Source organism: Fringilla coelebs, assembly GCF_963513975.1.
Source record: "Fringilla coelebs genome assembly, contig: SCAFFOLD_153, whole genome shotgun sequence".
Classification (NCBI taxonomy): Eukaryota; Metazoa; Chordata; class Aves; order Passeriformes; family Fringillidae; genus Fringilla; species Fringilla coelebs.
Genome location: NW_028167413.1, coordinates 231,241 through 248,446, shown reverse-complemented (window position 1 = coordinate 248,446; position 17,206 = coordinate 231,241). Strand labels below are relative to the sequence as shown.

Genomic DNA, 17,206 nt, shown 5'->3' with positions numbered 1-17,206 from the left:
TGGGGATGCCGGGGGGGGGATTTGGGGACATCAGAACCAAACTCGGGGACATTTGGGGCATTTGGGGACACTGAAACCAAAGTTGGGGACCCTGGGGGGATTTTGGGGGCCCCGGGGGGGATTTGGGGACATTGGAACCAAACTCGGGGACATTTGGGGACACTGAAACCAAAGCTGGGGACCCTGGGGGGGTTTTGGGAGCCCCGGGGGGGATTTGGGGACATTTGGGGACATTTGGGGACATCGGCGCCGTTTCCCTCCCGCCCCGCCAGGGGGCGCCAGCCCCTCAGGCCCCGCCCCTTTCCCCGCGTAGCCAATCGGAGCTCGTGGGCGTGGCCTCGCAGCTTTACGGGGCGTGCCTTGCGGGTGGGCGTGGCCTGGAGTGGGCGTGGTCCCGCACCCGGAAGCGGCGCCGGGCGCGTCCCGGTGAGCGCCGGGATGGGGGGGGGGCGGGGGAATTTGGGGAGATTTGGGGAATTTTTGGGAATATTTGGGAATGTTCGGGAATGTTCGGGAATGTTCGGGATGCAGAGGAGGAGGAGGAGGAGGAAGGGGGGAATTCCCGGGGAGCTCCGCGGCCTGGGCGGGACCTCCCCCCCCACCCCCCCCCCCCCCGGGACCTCCCCGTTCCTCCTTCCCCCATTCCCGGAGGGAAAATCCGAAATTTGGGATTGGGGGGAACCTTTGGGATCGGGACCTCCCGGGACGGGAATTTCTGGGATCGGGACCCGCCAGGAACGGAGATTTTTTAGGCTCGGGAGCCCCCAGGGTGGGAAATCCTTTCCCAAAGTCCCTCGGGAATCATTTCCCAAACGTTTGGGATCTTTCCCCAAAAATTCCCTCGGGAAAAATTTCCCAAAAAATTCCCCGGGAATGCCCGGGAGCGTCCCCGGCCAAGGGCAGGGAAAGGTCCTGGAAAAGTCTGGAATGTCAACCCCGGGATGGGATTTTTTCCCTGAAAATTCCATTTCTTTATTCTTTTTAATTTTATTTTTATTTTCCTTTTTTCCCCAAATCCGAGGATTTTTTCCTTCCCGGTTTTTCCGTGGCCTGGAAAAAAATTCCCGCCCTCCCCTCCCGGATTTTAGGGCCAAATATTTGGGACAAGGCCCTGGAGTTCGGGTTGGGATTTAGTGGGACAGCAGAATTCCAGAGGGGGGGGGGGAATCTGGGATTGGAATTCCAGAGGGGGAAAAAAATAAATTCGGGATTGGAATTCCAGAGGGGGGAAAAGAAATCTGAGATTGGGATTCCAGAGGGGACAAAATTGGGATTGGAATTCCAGAGGGGGGAGAAAAAACAAAACCAAATAAAAAACCCAATTCCCAACAAATTGGATTCCAGAGGGGGAAAAACCTGGGAGTTGGAATTCCAGAAAATTCTGGGATTGGAATTCTAGAGGGGCGGAAAAAATGGGATTGGGATCTTGGGGAAAAATGGGATTATTGGAATTCCACGGAGGAAAAAACCAAAAATCTGGGATTTGGATTCCAGAGGGGAAAGAAAAAAAATCAGGGAATTCCAGGAGGGGGAAAAACCTGGGATGGGAATTCCAGAGGGAGAAAAACCTGGGATTGGGATTCCTGGGAATTTTTGGGGGGGATTTCAGAGCTTTTCCCCTTTCAGGAGGAGGAGGAGGAGGAGGAGGAATCCCGGGATGAGGCGGCTCCCCCCTGGATGAGGCCGGATCCCATGGAAGCTTCCGGAATTCCGCGGATTTTCCTGGAGCGGCTGCGCCCGGAATTCCCGGCTGGAGCAGAAATTCCCACGGGATTCCCAGCGGGAGCAGAGAATTCCCCCTGAATTCCCTCCTGGAGCAGAGAATTCCCAGTGGGATCAGAGAATTCCCACAGAATTCCCACCAAGGTCGCAGAATTCCCGTTCCATTCCCACCTGGAACCAGAGAATTCCCACAGAATTCCCACAGAATTCCCACTGGGATCAGAGAATTCCCAGGGAATTCCCACCTGGAGCAGAGAATTCCCACCTGGAGTGGAAAATTCCCATTCCGTTCCTGCCAGGATCAGAGAATTCCTCCTAAACCCGCCTGGATCACAGAATTCCCGCCTGGAACCAGAGAATTCCCAGAGTGTTCCTACCTGGAGCAGAGAATTCCCACCAAATTCCCACTGGGAGCAGAGAATTCCCACAGAATTCCCAGGGGGAGCCGAGGATTCCTGTTAATTCCTACCAGAACCAGAGAATTCCCACCGGGAGCAGAGAATTCCCACCGGGATCCGGAGCGGAGAGTTCCCGCTGAGTTCCCAGCAGGATCACAGAGTTCCCAGTTCCCTTCCCTCCAGGATCCCGGAATTCCCAGCAGGATCTCAGAGTTCCCAGTTCCCTTCCCTCCAGGATCCCAGGACTCCCAGCAGGATCCCAGAATTCCCAGCAGGACCCAAGGACTCTCTCCAGGATCCCGGAATTCCCTGCAGAATCCCGGGACTCCTAGCAGGATCCCGGAATTCCTTCCAGGATCCCAAATTTGCCTCCAGGATCCCAGAATTCCCAGCAGGATCCCAGAATTCCCAGCAGGATCCCAGGACTCACAAGAGGATCCCGGAATTCCCTCCAGGATCTCAGGATTCCCTCCAGGATCCCGGAATTCCCAGCAGGATCTCAGGATTCCCAGCAGGATCCCAAAATTTCCTCTAGGACCCCAGAATTCCCTCCAGGATCCCGGAATTCCCAGCAGGATCCCAGGACTCCCAGCAGGATCCCAGAATTCCCTCCAGGGTCCCAGGACTCTCTCCAGGATCCCGGAATTCCCTGCAGGATCCCGGAATTCCTTCCAGGATCCCAAAATTGCCTCCAGGATCCCAGAATTCCCTGCAGGATCCCAGGATTCCCAGCAGGACCCAAGGACTCTCTCCAGGATCCCGGAATTCCCTCCAGGATCCCGGGACTCCTAGCAGGATCCCGGAATTCCTTCCAGGATCCCAAATTTGCCTCCAGGATCCCAGAATTCCCAGCAGGATCCCAGGACTCACAAGAGGATCCCGGAATTCCCTCCAGGATCTCAGGATTCCCTCCAGGATCCCGGAATTCCCAGCAGGATCCCAGGACTCCCAGCAGGATCCCAGGACTCCCAAGAGGATCCCAGAATTACCTCCAGGATCCCAAATTTGCCTCCGGGATTCTAGAATTCCCTGCAGGATCCCAGAATTCCCAGCAGGGCCCAAGGACTCTCTCCAGGACCCCGGAATTCTCTCCAGGATCCCGGAATTCCCAGCAGGATCTCAGGACCGGAGGATCCCCAGTCCCGTTCCCGCCTGCACCGGAGAATTCCCAGCAGGAGGCTCCCGGCGTTCCCGGGGGATCCCCGCCGGGCCGGGGCCGTTCCCACAGAATTCCCGCGGAATTCCCGCCGGGCCGGGGCCGTTCCCACAGAATTCCCGGGGGATCCCCGCCGGGCCGGGGCCGTTCCCACAGAATTCCCGCGGAATTCCCGCCGGGCCGGGGCCGTTCCCACAGAATTCCCGCGGAATCCCCGCCGGGCCGGGGCCGTTCCCGCTCTCCCGGGACCATCCGGGCGGCCGGGGGGGTCCCGGGGGGGCTCCCGGGGGGGGCCCGGCCCGGGGGCGGCTCCGCGCTCGCGCTCCATGATGGAATCGCGCCTGCGCCGTGAGTGCCGGGAAAAAACCGGAATTCCTGCCCACTTTCCCAGGAAAACCAGGAATTCCCACATTCCCAGCTCCCTTTTCCAGCACGGATTGGGAATTTCCATTTTTCCAGACCCCGTTTTTCCGACAGGGATTGGGAATTCCCATTTTTCCAGCCCCATTTTCCAGCAGGGATTGGGAATTCCCACTTTTCCAGCCCCAATTTTCCAGCAGGGATTGGGAATTCCCACTTTTCCAGCCTGGTTTTCCAGCAGGGATTGGGAATTCCCACTTTTCCAGACCCAATTTTCCAGCAGGGATTGGGAATTCCCACTTTCCCAGACCAAATTTTCCAGCAGGGATTGGGAATTCCCACTTTTCCGGCTCCATTTTCCAGCAGGGATTGGGAATTCCCATTTTTCCAGACCCATTTTCTAGCAGCGATTGGGAATTCCCATTTTTCCAGCCCCATTTTCCAGCAGGGATTGGGAATTCCCACTTTTCCAACCACAGTTTCTGGCAGGGATTGAGAATTCCCACTTTTCTGGCCCCATTTTCCAGCAGGGATTGGGAATTCCGGCCGCTCTCCCTGAATTCCCAGCCGCGTTTTCCCATGAAAATTGGGAATTCCGGTCGCTTCTCCCAAATTTCCAGCCCCGGTTTTCCTACAGGAACTGAAAAATTCCCACTTTTCCAGCCCCAGTTTTCCACCAGGATTCAGAATTCCGGCCGCTTTTCCCAGACTTCCGCCTGGATTTCCCCGGATTTCCAGCCAGGTTTTCCCACAGGAGTCGGGAATTCCCGAATTTCCAACCCGGTTTTCCCACAGGATTCCAAATTCCGGCCGTTTTTCCCGGATTTCCAGCCCCAGTTTTCCAGCAGGGGTTGGGAATTCCCACATTTCCAGCCTGGTTTTCCAGGAAAATTGGGAATTCCCAGATTTCCAGCCCAGTTTTCCCAAATTTCCAGCCCCACTTTCCAAGGGGAATTGGGAATTCCCGGGTTTCCAGCCCTGCTTTCATAGGAAAATTGGGAATTCCCACATTTCCAGCCGGGTTTTCCCACAGGATTCGGAATTCCGGCCACTTTTCCCAAATTTCCAGCCAATTTTCCCAGATTTCCAGTCTGAATTTCCCACAGGAATTGGGAATTCCTGAATTTCCAGCCCAATTTTCCCAAGGGAAAATGGGGAAAAAGGGGGGAAAAAGGGGAAAAGGGGGAAAATGGGAAAAAAGGTTGGGAAAAGGGAAAAGGTTTGGAAAAAGGGTGGGGAGAGAAGGGAAAAAAGGTGGGAAAGGAGGGGAGAGGGAAAAATGGGAAAAAATTGGAAAAAAGGGGGGAAAAAATAGGAAAAATAGGGGGAAAATGAGGGGAAAAGGGAAAAATTAGGAAAAAAGGAAAAAATTAGGAAAAAGGGGGGGAAAAGGAAAAAAATAAGGGGCAGAAAATGGGGAAAAAATGGGGGGAAAACTGGGGAAATAAGGAGAAAAATGGGGAAAAATGGGGGAAATAAGGAGAAAAATGGGGAAAAATTGGGAAAGAAAAGGGAAAAATGGGGGGGAAAGGAAAAAAATCCGGAAAAATTGGAAAACAATGGGGAAAAATGAGAAAAAATGGGAAAAATGAGGAAAAATGGGGAAAACAGGGGAAGGAAAAAAGTGGGAGAAAAGAAAAAAGGGAAAATATTTGGAAAAATAGGAGGAAAAAAATAGAAAAAGGAAGGGGGAAAAAAGGAAAAACCATTGGGGGAAAATGGAGAAAAATGGGGGAAAAGTTGGGAGGAATGTGGGGAAAAATTGGATAAAAATTGGAAAAATGGGGGGAAATTGCAAAAAATTAGAAAATAAGGGAAAAAATTAGGGGGGATAGGGAGAAACAAAAGGGGCAAAAAGGAAAAAATGGGAAAAAGGGGAAAAATAGGGGGAAATTCAGGGGAAAAGGGAGGGAAAAATGGGGGAAAAATAGAAAATATTGAGGAAAAAGGGTTGGAAAAAAGGGAAGAAAATGGGGAAAAATGGGCAAAAAAGGGGCAAAATTAAGGGAAAAATGGACAAAAAATTGGGAAAAAATGGGAAAAAATTGGGAAAAAAAGGGGAGAAAAGGTTGGGCAATGGGTGAGGTGAATGTGAGCGTTCTGGAATGTTCCAGGGGAAAAAAATTGGAAAAAAATTGGGGAAAAAATTGGGAAAAATGGGGAGAAAAGGTTGGGCGATGGGTGAGGTGAATTGAGCATTCTGGAACGTTCCAGGGGAAAAAAATTGGAAAAAAATTGGGAAAAAAAACTGGGAAAAAAATTAGAAAAAATGGGGAAAAATGGGAGAAAAGGTTGGGCGGTGGGTGAGGGGAATCTGAGCGTTCTGGAACGTTCCAGGGGAAAAAAAATTGGAAAAAAATGGGAAAAAAAATCGGATAAAATTGGGAAAAATGGGGAAGAAGGGGAGAAAAGGTTGGGCAGTTGGTGAGGGGAATCTGAGCGTTCTGGAATGTTCCAGGGGAAAAAAATTGGAAAAAATTGGGAAAAAATTGGGAAAAATGGGGAAAAGGGTGGAGAAAAGGTTGGGCGGTGGGTGAGGGGAATCTGAGCGTTCTGGAACGTTCCAGGGGGAAAAAAATTGGGAAAAAATTGGGAAAAAAATTGGGAAAAATGGGAGAAAAGGTTGGGCGATGGGTGAGGGGAAACTGAGTGTTCTGGAACGTTCCAGGGGGGAAAAAATTGGGAAAAAATTGGAAAAAATGGGGAAAAGGGGGGAGAAAAGGTTGGGCGGTGGGTGAGGGGAATCTGAGCGTTCTGGAACGTTCCAGGGGGAAAAAAATTGGGAAAAAATTGGGAAAAAAATTGGGAAAAATGGGAGAAAAGGTTGGGCGGTGGGTGAGGGGAAACTGAGCGTTCTGGAACGTTCCAGGGGGGAAAAAATTGGGAAAAAATTGGAAAAAATGGGGAAAAGGGGGGAGAAAAGGTTGGGCGGTGGGTGAGGGGAATCTGAGCGTTCTGGAACGTTCCAGGGCTGGCGCTGGCGCTGCTGGAGGCCAGCGCGGAGGCTGAGCCCGAGGTGCAGCAGCAGCTGAGGGAGGCCTTGAGCGGCCTCGGAGCCGCCGACCCCGAGGAGCTGCTGGAGTGCTGTGGGGAGTACCTGAGGCAGCACGACAAGGTGGGCATTCGGGGAAATTTTGGGGGATTTTCTGGGAAATTTCTGGGATTTTTGGGGATTTTTTGGGGATTTTGGGGCATTTCCGGGAGGCCCTGAGCGGCCTCAGAGCCCTCAGAGCTGCTGAGGCTGCAGCACAGGGTCATAATTCCTGATGCCAGGGGGTTTTTGTGAATTCTTGGGAAATTAGGGGAATTTCCTGGGATTTTGGGGGATTTTCTGGGATTTTGGGGAATTTCCTGGGATTTTGGGGGAATTTTCTGGGATTTTTGGGGATTTTTTTGGGAATTTTGGGCATTTCCGGCCTCGGAGCCCTCAGAGCTGCTGGAGCGCGGCGGGGAGAGCCTGAGGGGGCATCCCAAGGTGGGGATTTGGGGATTTCCTGGGGAGTTTTAGGGAATTTGGGGGATTTTCTGGGGATTTGGAGGATTTTCTGGGATTTTGGGGGGGATTTTTGGGGATTTTTTGGAGGATTTTGGGCATTTCCAGGAGGGCCTGAGCGGCCTCAGAGCTCCTGAGGCTGCAGCACAGGGTGGGAATTCCTGATTGTCTGGGGATTGTCTGGGGGTTTTTGGGAGTTCTTGGGAAATCTGGGGAATTTATTCGGGTTTTAGGGAATTTTCTGGGAAATTTCTGGGATTTTTTAGGATTTTTGGGGGGATTTGGGGGATTTCCGGGAGGCCCTGAGCGGCCTCGGAGCCCTCAGAGCCCTCAGAGCTCCTGAGGCTGCAGCACAGGGTCATAATTCCTGATGTCTGGGGGTTTTTGGGAATTCTTGGGACATTTGGGGAATTTCCTGGGATTTTGGGGGAATTTTCTGGGATTTTTGGGGATTTTTTTGGGAATTTTGGGCATTTCCGGCCTCGGAGCCCTCAGAGCTGCTGGAGCGCGGCGGGGAGAGCCTGAGGGGGCATCCCAAGGTGGGGATTATGGGGATTTTCTGGGGAGTTTTAGGGAATTTGGGGGATTTTCTGGGGATTTGGGGGATTTTCTGGGATTTTGGGGGGGATTTTTGGGGATTTTTGGGAGGATTTTGGGCATTTCCAGGAGGACCTGAGCGGCCTCGGAGCTCGTGAGGCTGCAGCACAGGGTGGGAATTCCTGATTGTCTGGGGATTGTCTGGGGGGTTTTTGGGATTTCTTGGGAAATCTTGGGAATTTATTCGGGTTTTGGGGAATTTTCTGGGAAATTTCTGGGATTTTTTAGGATTTTTTTGGGGGATTTTGTGCATTTCTGGGAGGCCCTGAGCAGCCTCAGAGCCCTCAGAGCTGCTGAGGCTGCAGCACAGGGTCATAATTCCTGATGCCAGGGGGTTTTTGGGAATTCTTGGGAAATTTGGGGAATTTCCTGGGATTTTGGGGGAATTTTCTTGGATTTTTGAGGATTTTTTTGGGGAATTTTGGGCATTTCCGGCCTCGGAGCCCTCAGAGCTGCTGGAGCGCTGCGGGGAGAGCCTGAGGGGGCATCCCAAGGTGGGGATTTTGGGATTTTCTGGGGAGTTTTAGAGGAATTTTGGAGATTTAGGGGGAGTTTTGTGGGAAATGTGGGGAAAATTGGAGATTTTTTGGGGATTTTTTGGGGATTTTGGTCATTTCCAGGAGGCCCTGAGCGGCCTCAGAGCTCCTGAGGCTGCAGCACAGGGTGGGAATTTGTGATTGTCTGGGGATAGTCTGGGGGTTTTTGGGAGTTCTTGGGAAATCTTGGGAATTTATTCGGGTTTTGGGGAATTTTCTGGGAAATTTCTGGGATTTTTTAGGATTTTTTTGGGGATTTGGGGCATTTCTGGGAGGCCCTGAGCGGCCTCGGAGCCCTCAGAGCCCTCAGAGCTCCTGAGGCTGCAGCACAGGGTCATAATTCCTGATGCCAGGGGGGTTTTTGGGAATTCTTGGGAAATTTGGGGAATTTCCTGGGATTTTGGGGGAATTTTCTGGTATTTTTGGGGATTTTTTGGGGAATTTTGGGCATTTCCGGCCTCGGTGCCCTCAGAGCTCCTGGAGAGCTGCGGGGAGAGCCTGAGGGGGCATCCCAAGGTGGGGATTTTGGGATTTTCTGGGGTTTTTGGGGAATTTTGGGGATTTTCTGGGATTTTTGGGGATTTTGGGGATTTTCTGGGATTTTGGGGGATTTTTTGGGGGGATTTTTGGGGATTTGGGCATTTCCAGGAGGACCTGAGTGGCCTTGGAGCTCCTGAGGCTGCAGCACAGGGGGGAATTCCTGATTGTCTGGGGATAGTCTGGGGGTTTTTGGGAGTTCTTGGGAAATCTGGGGAATTTCCTGGGAGTTTTGGGAGAGTTTGGGTTTTTTTTTTTTTTTTTACTGATTTTAAGGGAATTTTATTGGACTTTTTTTTTTTTTCCGTTTTTGGCAGCGATTCTCTTGGGATTTTTTGGTGGATTTTCAAGGATTTCTTGGGAAAATTGGGGGGATTTTGGGTGGTTTCTTTGGGGATTTTTTATGATTTTTTCGGGAATTTTCAAGGGATTGTCTGGGAATTTTGGAGATTTTCTGGGAATTTTCTGGGAGTTTTTTGGGGATTTGGGGGATTTTCTGGGGAGTTTTGGGGTTTTTTTGGGAATTTTGGGGAGTGTTCTGGAATATTTGAGGAAATTTGGGATTTTTTTGGGTGAATTTTCTGGGGAATTTTTTGGAGATGTTTTGGCAATTTTCTGGGAAATCTGGTTATTTTGGGGGGATTTGTTTTTTAATTTTGGGGTTTTCTTGGGAAACTTTTTTTCTGAATTTTTGTTAGTTTTGGGAGGATTTATTTTTTTTAATTTGGGGTTTTTTTTAGTTTTCTGTGGATTTGGGCAGGATTTTTTTTTGTATTTTGGGAATTTTGGGAGTTTCCATGAGGCCCTGAGCAGCCTCAGCGCCGCAGAGAAATTTGGGGCATTTCTGGCCATTTTTGGGGCCGTCTCAGGATTTTTGGGAATTGCTGCTGCCCCCCCAAACCCCCACGGATCCCATCCCCAATTCCCAAATTTTCCATTTTTTTTGGAACTGCAGCTTCCCCCTCCACACCCCCGACCCCCAGATCCCTGCGGATCCCATCCCAAATTCCCAAATTTTGGGGTTTTTCGGGAACGGCAGCTGCCCCTCTGCACCCCAAACCCGCAGATCTGTGTGGATCCCATCCCAAAATCCCAAACTTTTCCGTTTTTGGGAATGGCAGCTGCCCCCCACACCCCTGCCCCCTGTGGATCCCGTCCCACATTCCCGATTTTCCCATTTTTTGGGAACAGCAGCTGCCCTCCTGCCCCCTGTGGGTCCCATCCCACATTCCCACTTTTCCCATGTTTTTGGGAACAGCAGCTGCCCCCCTACACCCCAAACCCCCTCAGATCCCGTCCCACATTCCCAATATTCCCATTTTTTTGGGAATGGCAGCTGCCCTCCTGCCCCCTGTGGGTCCCATCCCACATTCCCACTTTTCCCATGTTTTTGGGAACAGCAGCTGCCCCCCTACACCCCAAACCCCCTCAGATCCCGTCCCACATTCCCGATTTTTCCCATTTTTGGGAACAGCAGCTGCCCCCCTGCCCCCCTGAGATCCCATCCCACATTCCCGATTTTCCCAAGTTTTCGGGATTGGCAGCTGCACCCCCCACCCCAAACCCCCTCAGATCCCATCCCACATTCCCAATTTTCCATTTTTGGGAATGGCAGCTGCCCCTGATCCCCTGCCCCCCTCAGATCCCGTCCCACATTCCCGATTTTCCTATTTTTTGGATCAGCAGCTGGCCCCTGATCCCCAAACTCCGTCAGATCCCATCCCACATTCCTGATTTCCCATTTTTCAGGATCGGCAGCTGCCCTCCACACCCCAAACCCCCTCAGATCCCATCCCAAATTCCCGATTTTCCCATTTTTTGGGAACAGCAGCTGCCCCCCTTGCCCCCTGTGGGTCCCATCCCACATTCCCAATTTTCCTGTGTTTTTGGGAATGGCAGCTGTCCCCACACCCCCTCAGATCCCATCCCAAATTCCCGATTTTTCTGGTTTTTGGGAATGGCAGCTGCCCCCTGATCCACAAACTCCCTCAGATCCTGTCCCACATTCCCAATTTTCCTGTGTTTTTGGGAACAGCAGCTGCACCCCACACCCCTGTGGATCCCATCCCACATTCCCAATTTTTCCGTTTTTTGAGATCGGCAGCTGCCCCCTGATCCCCAAACCCCCTCAGATCCCATCCCACATTCCTGATATTCCCGTGTTTTTGGGAACAGCAGCTGCCCCCCTACACCCCTGACCCCCACACCCCTGTGGATCCCATCCCAGATTCCCGATTTCCCATTTTTCAGGATCGGCAGCTGCCCCCACACCCCCAACCCCCTGAGATCCCATCCCATATTCCCAATATTCCCATGTTTTCGTGATCGGCAGCTGCCCCCCATACCCCAAACCCCCTCAGATTCCATCCCAAATTCCCAATTTTCCCATTTTTCGGGATCGGCAGCTGCCCCCCCCCCACCCCTGTGGATCCCATCCCACATTCCCGATTTTTCCGTTTTTCAGGAACGGCAGCTGCCCCCACACCCCAAACCCCCTCAGATCCCATCCCACATTCCCGATGTTCCATTTTTTGGGAACAGCAGCTGCCCCCTCATCCCCAAACCCCCTCAGATCCCATCCCACATTCCTGATATTCCTGTGGTTTTGGGAATGGCAGCTGCTCCCTGATCCCCAAATCCCCTCAGATCCCGTCCCACATTCCCGATATTCCCGTGGTTTTGGGAACGGCAGCTGGCCCCTGATCCCCAAACTCCGTCAGATCCCATCCCACATTCCCGATTTCCCATTTTTCAGGATCAGCAGCTGCACCCCACACCCCCTTAGATCCCGTCCCACATTCCCAATTTTCCCGTTTTTTGGGAATGGCAGCTGCCCCCCTGCCCCCTCTGTATCCCATCCCACATTCCCAATATGCCCGTGTTTTTGGGAATTGCAGCTGCCCCCCTGCCCCCTGTGGATCCCATCCCACATTCCTGATATTCCCGTGTTTTCAGGAACAGCAGCTGCCCCCTGATCCCCAAATCCCCTCAGATCCCGTCCCACATTCCCAATTTTCCCGTGGTTTTGGGAACGGCAGCTGCCCTCTGATCCCCAAACTCCGTCAGATCCCATCCCACATTCCCAATTTCCCATTTTTCAGGATCGGCAGCTGCACCCCACACCCCCTCAGATCCCGTCCCGCATTCCCGATTTTCCATTTTTGGGAGTTGCAGCTGCCCCCCTCACCCCCTCAGATCCCGACCCACATTCCCGATTTTCCATTTTTCGGGAATGGCAGCTACCCCCCACACCCCTGACCCCCTGCCCCCTGTGGATCCCATCCCACATTCCCGATTTCCCGTTTTTGGGAATTGCAGCTGCCCCCCACATCCCACACCCCTGTGGATCCCGTCCCACATTCCCAATTTTCCATTTTTCGGGAATTGCAGCTCCCCCCCACACCCCTGTCCCCCTGCCCCCTGTGGATCCCATCCCACATTCCCGATTTTCCCGTTTTTCGGGATCGGCAGCTGCCCCCTGATCCCCAAACCCCCTCAGATCCCGTCCCACATTCCCGATTTTCCCATTTTTTGGGAACGGCAGCTGCACCCCATATCCCTGACCCCCTGCCCCCCTCAGATCCCATCCCACATTCCCAATATTCCTGTGTTTTTGGGAACAGCAGCTGCACCCCACACCCCTGTGGATCCCATCCCACATTCCCAATTTTTCTGTTTTTCGGGATTGGCAGCTGCCCCCCGCACCCCCAAGCCCCCTCAGATCCCATCCCACATTCCCAATTTTTCCGTTTTTGGGAACGGCAGCTGCCCTCTGATCCCCAAACTCCGTCAGATCCCATCCCACATTCCCAATTTCCCATTTTTCAGGATCGGCAGCTGCACCCCACACCCCCTCAGATCCCGTCCCAAATTCCCAATTTTTCCATTTTTGGGAGTTGCAGCTGCCCCCCTCACCCCCTCAGATCCCGTCCCACATTCCCGATTTTCCCGTTTTTCGGGAATGGCAGCTACCCCCCACACCCCTGACCCCCTGCCCCCTGTGGATCCCATCCCACATTCCCGATTTTCCCGGTTTTGGGAACAGCAGCTGCCCCCAGACCCCGTGCCCCCCTCAGATCCCATCCCAAATTCCCGATTTTCCCGTTTTTCGGGAATGGCAGCTGCCGGCCGCGCAGCGGGCTCTGGTCCTGGCCGCCATGGCCGCCGTGGTGCGGAGGCACCTCCCGGAGCTGGGCCCGGCCGCCGCCGCCGCCGCCATCGCCCTGGGGGTCAGCGAGCTCAGCCGCGCCAAGGTGAGACCGGCCCCGCATCCCCACATCCCACATCCCAAGTCCCCAATCCCCAATCCCCAAATCCCAAACCCCCAAATCCCAAATCCCCAAATCCCAAACCCCCACATTCCCACATCCCAAATCCCAAATCCCCAAATCCCTCAGTTCCCACTCCCAGTGTTCCCTCAATTCCCCAAATTCCCCAAAATGCCCAAATTCCCAAACTCCCAAATCCCTCAATTCCCACTCCCAGCGTTCCCCAAATTCCCCAAACTCCCCAAAATCCCCAATCCCCAAATCCCTCCATTCCCACTCCCAGCGTTCCCCAAACTCCCCAAAATGCCCAAATCCCAAATCGCTCAATTCCCGCTCCCAGCATTCCCCAAATTCCCCCAAATGCCCAAATCCCCAAATCCCTCAATTCCCACTCCCAGCATTCCCCAAATTCCCCAAAATGCCCAAATCCCCAAATCCCTCAATTCCTACTCCCAGTGTTCCCCAAATTCCCCAAAATGCCCAAATCCCAAATCCCTCAATTCCCACTCCCAGCGTTCCCCAAATTCCTCAAAATGCACAAATCCCAAATCCCCAAATCCCTCAATTCCCACTCCCAGTGTTTCCCAAATTCCCAAATCCCCAAATCCCTCCATTCCCGCTCCCAGCGTTCCCCAAATTCCCCAAAATGCCCAAATCCCCAAAATCCCTCAATTCCCGCTCCCAGCGTTCCCCAAATTCCTCAAAATCCCCAATCCCCAAATCCCCAAATCTCTCAATTCCCACTGCCAGCATTCCCCAAATTCCCCAAAATGCCCAAATCCCAAATCCCAAATCCCTCAATTCCCACTGCCAGCGTTCCCTAAATTCCCCAGAATTCCCCAATCCCTCAATTCCCACTGCCAGCATTCCCCAAATTCCCAAAATCCCCAATCCCCAAATCCCTCAATTACCACTCCCAGCGTTCCCCAAATTCCCCAGCATTCCCAAAATTCCCCAGAATTCCCAAATCCCTCAATTCCCACTCCCAGCGTTCCCCAAACTCCCCAAAATGCCCAAATCCCAAATCGCTCAATTCCCGCTCCCAGCGTTCCCCAAATTCCCCCAAATGCCCAAATCCCCAAATCCCTCAATTCCCACTCCCAGCATTCCCCAAATTCCCCCAAATGCCCAAATCCCCAAATCCCTCAATTCCCACTCCCAGCATTCCCCAAATTCCCCAAAATGCCCAAATTCCCAAACCCCCAAATCCCTCAATTCCCACTCCCAGCGTTCCCCAAATTCCTCAAAATGCACAAATCCCAAATCCCCAAATCCCTCCATTCCCACTCCCAGCGTTCCCCAAACTCCCCAAAATGCCCAAATCCCCAAATCCCTCAATTCCCGCTCCCAGCATTCCCCAAATTCCTCAAAATCCCCAATCCCCAAATCCCCAAATCTCTCAATTCCCACTCCCAGCGTTCCCCAAATTCCCCAAAATGCCCAAATCCCAAATCCCCAAATCCCTCAATTCCCACTGCCAGCATTCCCCAAATTCCCCAAAATCCCCAATCCCCAAATCCCTCAATTCCCACTGCCAGCGTTCCCCAAATTCCCCAGCATTCCCTAAATTCCCCAGAATTCCCAAATGCCTCAATTCCTACTCCCAGTGTTCCCTCAATTCCCCAAATTCCCCAAAATGCCCAAATTCCCAAACTCCCAAATCTCTCAGTTCCCACTCCCAGCGTTCCCCAAATTCCCCAAAATGCCCAAATTCCCAAACCCCCAAATCCCTCAATTCCCACTCCCAGCGTTCCCCAAATTCCCCAAAATGCCCAAATCCCAAATCCCCAATCCCTCAATTCCCACTCCCAGCGTTCCCCAAATCCCAAATTCCCTAAATCTCCAAATCCCAGAATCCCCAAAATCCCCAAAATTCCAAATCCCAAATTCCCTAAATCCCCAGAATTCCCAAGTTCCATAAATCCCCAAAATTCCAAATCCCAAATTCCCAAATCCCCAAATCCCAGAATTCCCAAGTACCACATTCCCTAAATTCCCAAATTCGCTAAATTCCCAAAACCTTAAACTTCCAATCCCAAATTCCCGACATTCCCCATAGTCCCAAATTTCCCAATCCCAAAATTCCCGTATTTCCCCATATTCCCCCATATTCCCCCATATTCCCCCATATTCCCCCATATTCCCCCATATTTCCCCATATTCCCCCCATATTTCCCCATATTTCCCCTGTATTTCCCCCATATTTTCCCCGTATTTTCCCCTGATTTTCCCCATATTTCCCCATATTTCCCTATATTTTCTCCCTGTTTTTCCCCCGACCTTTCCCTGTATTTCCCCATATTTTTCCCGTATTTTCCCCATATTTCTCCATATTTTCCCCGGTTTTTCCCCCTATTTTTCTCCTATATTTTCCCCTGAATTTTCCCCGAATTTTCCCCATATCTTCCCTGTATTTTCCTCATATTTCCCCTGATTTTCCCCATATTTCCCTCATATTTCCCCATTTTTCCCCCTGATTTCCCCATTTTCCTCCTGTTTTTTCCCCATTTTTTCCCCATATTTCTCCCATATTTTCCCCTGAATTTCCCCCTGATTTTCCCCATATTTCCCCGCATTTCCCCTGTATTTCCCCCTGTTTTCCCCTGACCTTTCTCTGTATTTCCCCCATATTTTCCCCACCCCATATTTTGCCTGTATTTCCCCATCTTTCCCCATATTTCCCCGTATTTCCCCCATATCTCCCCTGTATTCCCCCATATTCCCCTATATTTCCCCTGAATATCCCCCATATTTTCCCCCAAATTTTCCCCTGATTTCCCCTGTATTTTCCCCATATTTTCCCCCAAATTTTCCCCTGATTTCCCCTGTATTTTCCCCATATTTTCCCCATATTTCCCCCGTATTTTCCCCTAAATTTTCCACTGTTTTCCCCCGACCCTTCCCGTATTTCCCCCATATTTCCCCCGACCCTTCCCGTATTTTCCCCGTATTTTCCCCATATTTTTTCCTGATTTCCCCCATATTTCCCCCATATTTCCCTCGTATTTCCCCGGTATTTCCCCCATATTTTCCCCGTACTTTCCCCGACTTCCCCTGACTTTTCCCGCTTTCCCGTGGCCGGCAGGAGGGTCCGTGCGGCTGGCAGGAGGCGGCGGGGGCGCTGCTGGTGGAGCTGGGCCGGGGCCGCAGCCTGGGCCGGCTGCTGGAGGAGCTCCTGCGCCGCTTCCCGCCGGGCCCCGCGCTGCCCCCGGCCGGCCTCGTCCGCACCTTCGCCGACCTGGCCGCCGCCAACGGTGAGGGAAACACACCGGTACCGCGGGGATGGGAGCGGGGAATGGGGGAATGACCGGGAATGAGAACGGGAACACCGGCACCGCGGGGATGGGAGCGGGGAAAGGACCGGGAATGGGGAAAGGACCGGGAATGGGAACGGGAACACCGGCACCGCGGGGATGGGAGCGGGGAAAGTACCGGGAATGGGAACGGGGAATGGGGGAAATGATAGCTGGGAATGGGAACGGGAACACCGGCACCGCGGGGATGGGAGCGGGGAAAGGACCGGGAATGGGTCTGGGGAATGACCGGGAATGGGAACAGGAACACCGGCACCGCGGGGATGGGAGCGGGGAATGGGAACGGGAACACCGGCACCGTGGGGATGGGAGCGAGGAAAATACTGGGAATGGGTCCGGGGAATGGGAACGGGAATACCGGCACCGCGGGGATGGGAGCGGAGATGGGAGCGGGGAATGGGGGAATGACCGGGAATGGGAACGGGAACACCGGCACCGCGGGGATGGGAGCGGGGAAAGGACCGGGAATGGGAACGGGGAATGGGGGAATGACCGGGAATGGGAACGGGAACACCGGCACCGCGGGGATGGCAGCGGGGAATGGACCAGGAATGGGTCTGGGGAATGACCGGGAATGGGAGCGGGAACACCGGCACCGCGGGGATGGGAGCGGGGAATGGACCGGGAATGGGAGTGGGAACACCGACACCGCGGGGCAGGCGGGGATGGGAGCGGGGAAAGTACCGGGAATGAGAACGGGAATACCGGCACCGCAGGGATGGGAGCGGGGAAAGGACCGGGAATGGGGAAAGGACCGGGAATGGGTCTGGGGAATGGGGAAAGGACCGGGAATGGGAGCGGGAACACCGGCACCGCGGGGATGGG

General features: G+C 53.1%; 1 protein-coding gene across 1 annotated transcript in view; it reads left to right on the top strand.

Annotated features, from left to right (window-relative positions):
- MROH1 (maestro heat like repeat family member 1) overlaps positions 1-17,206 on the top strand; it is a gene marked incomplete at its 5' end in the record, with an annotated part of 113,623 nt that overhangs the window by 825 nt on the left and 95,592 nt on the right. Inside the window, 5 exons of the mRNA XM_084227466.1 lie at positions 314-426; positions 3,349-3,624; positions 6,606-6,751; positions 12,921-13,052; positions 16,153-16,321. Of these exons, the coding sequence (XP_084083592.1) occupies positions 314-426; positions 3,349-3,624; positions 6,606-6,751; positions 12,921-13,052; positions 16,153-16,321 (836 nt within the window). The remainder of the gene's footprint in view (positions 1-313; positions 427-3,348; positions 3,625-6,605; positions 6,752-12,920; positions 13,053-16,152; positions 16,322-17,206) is intronic.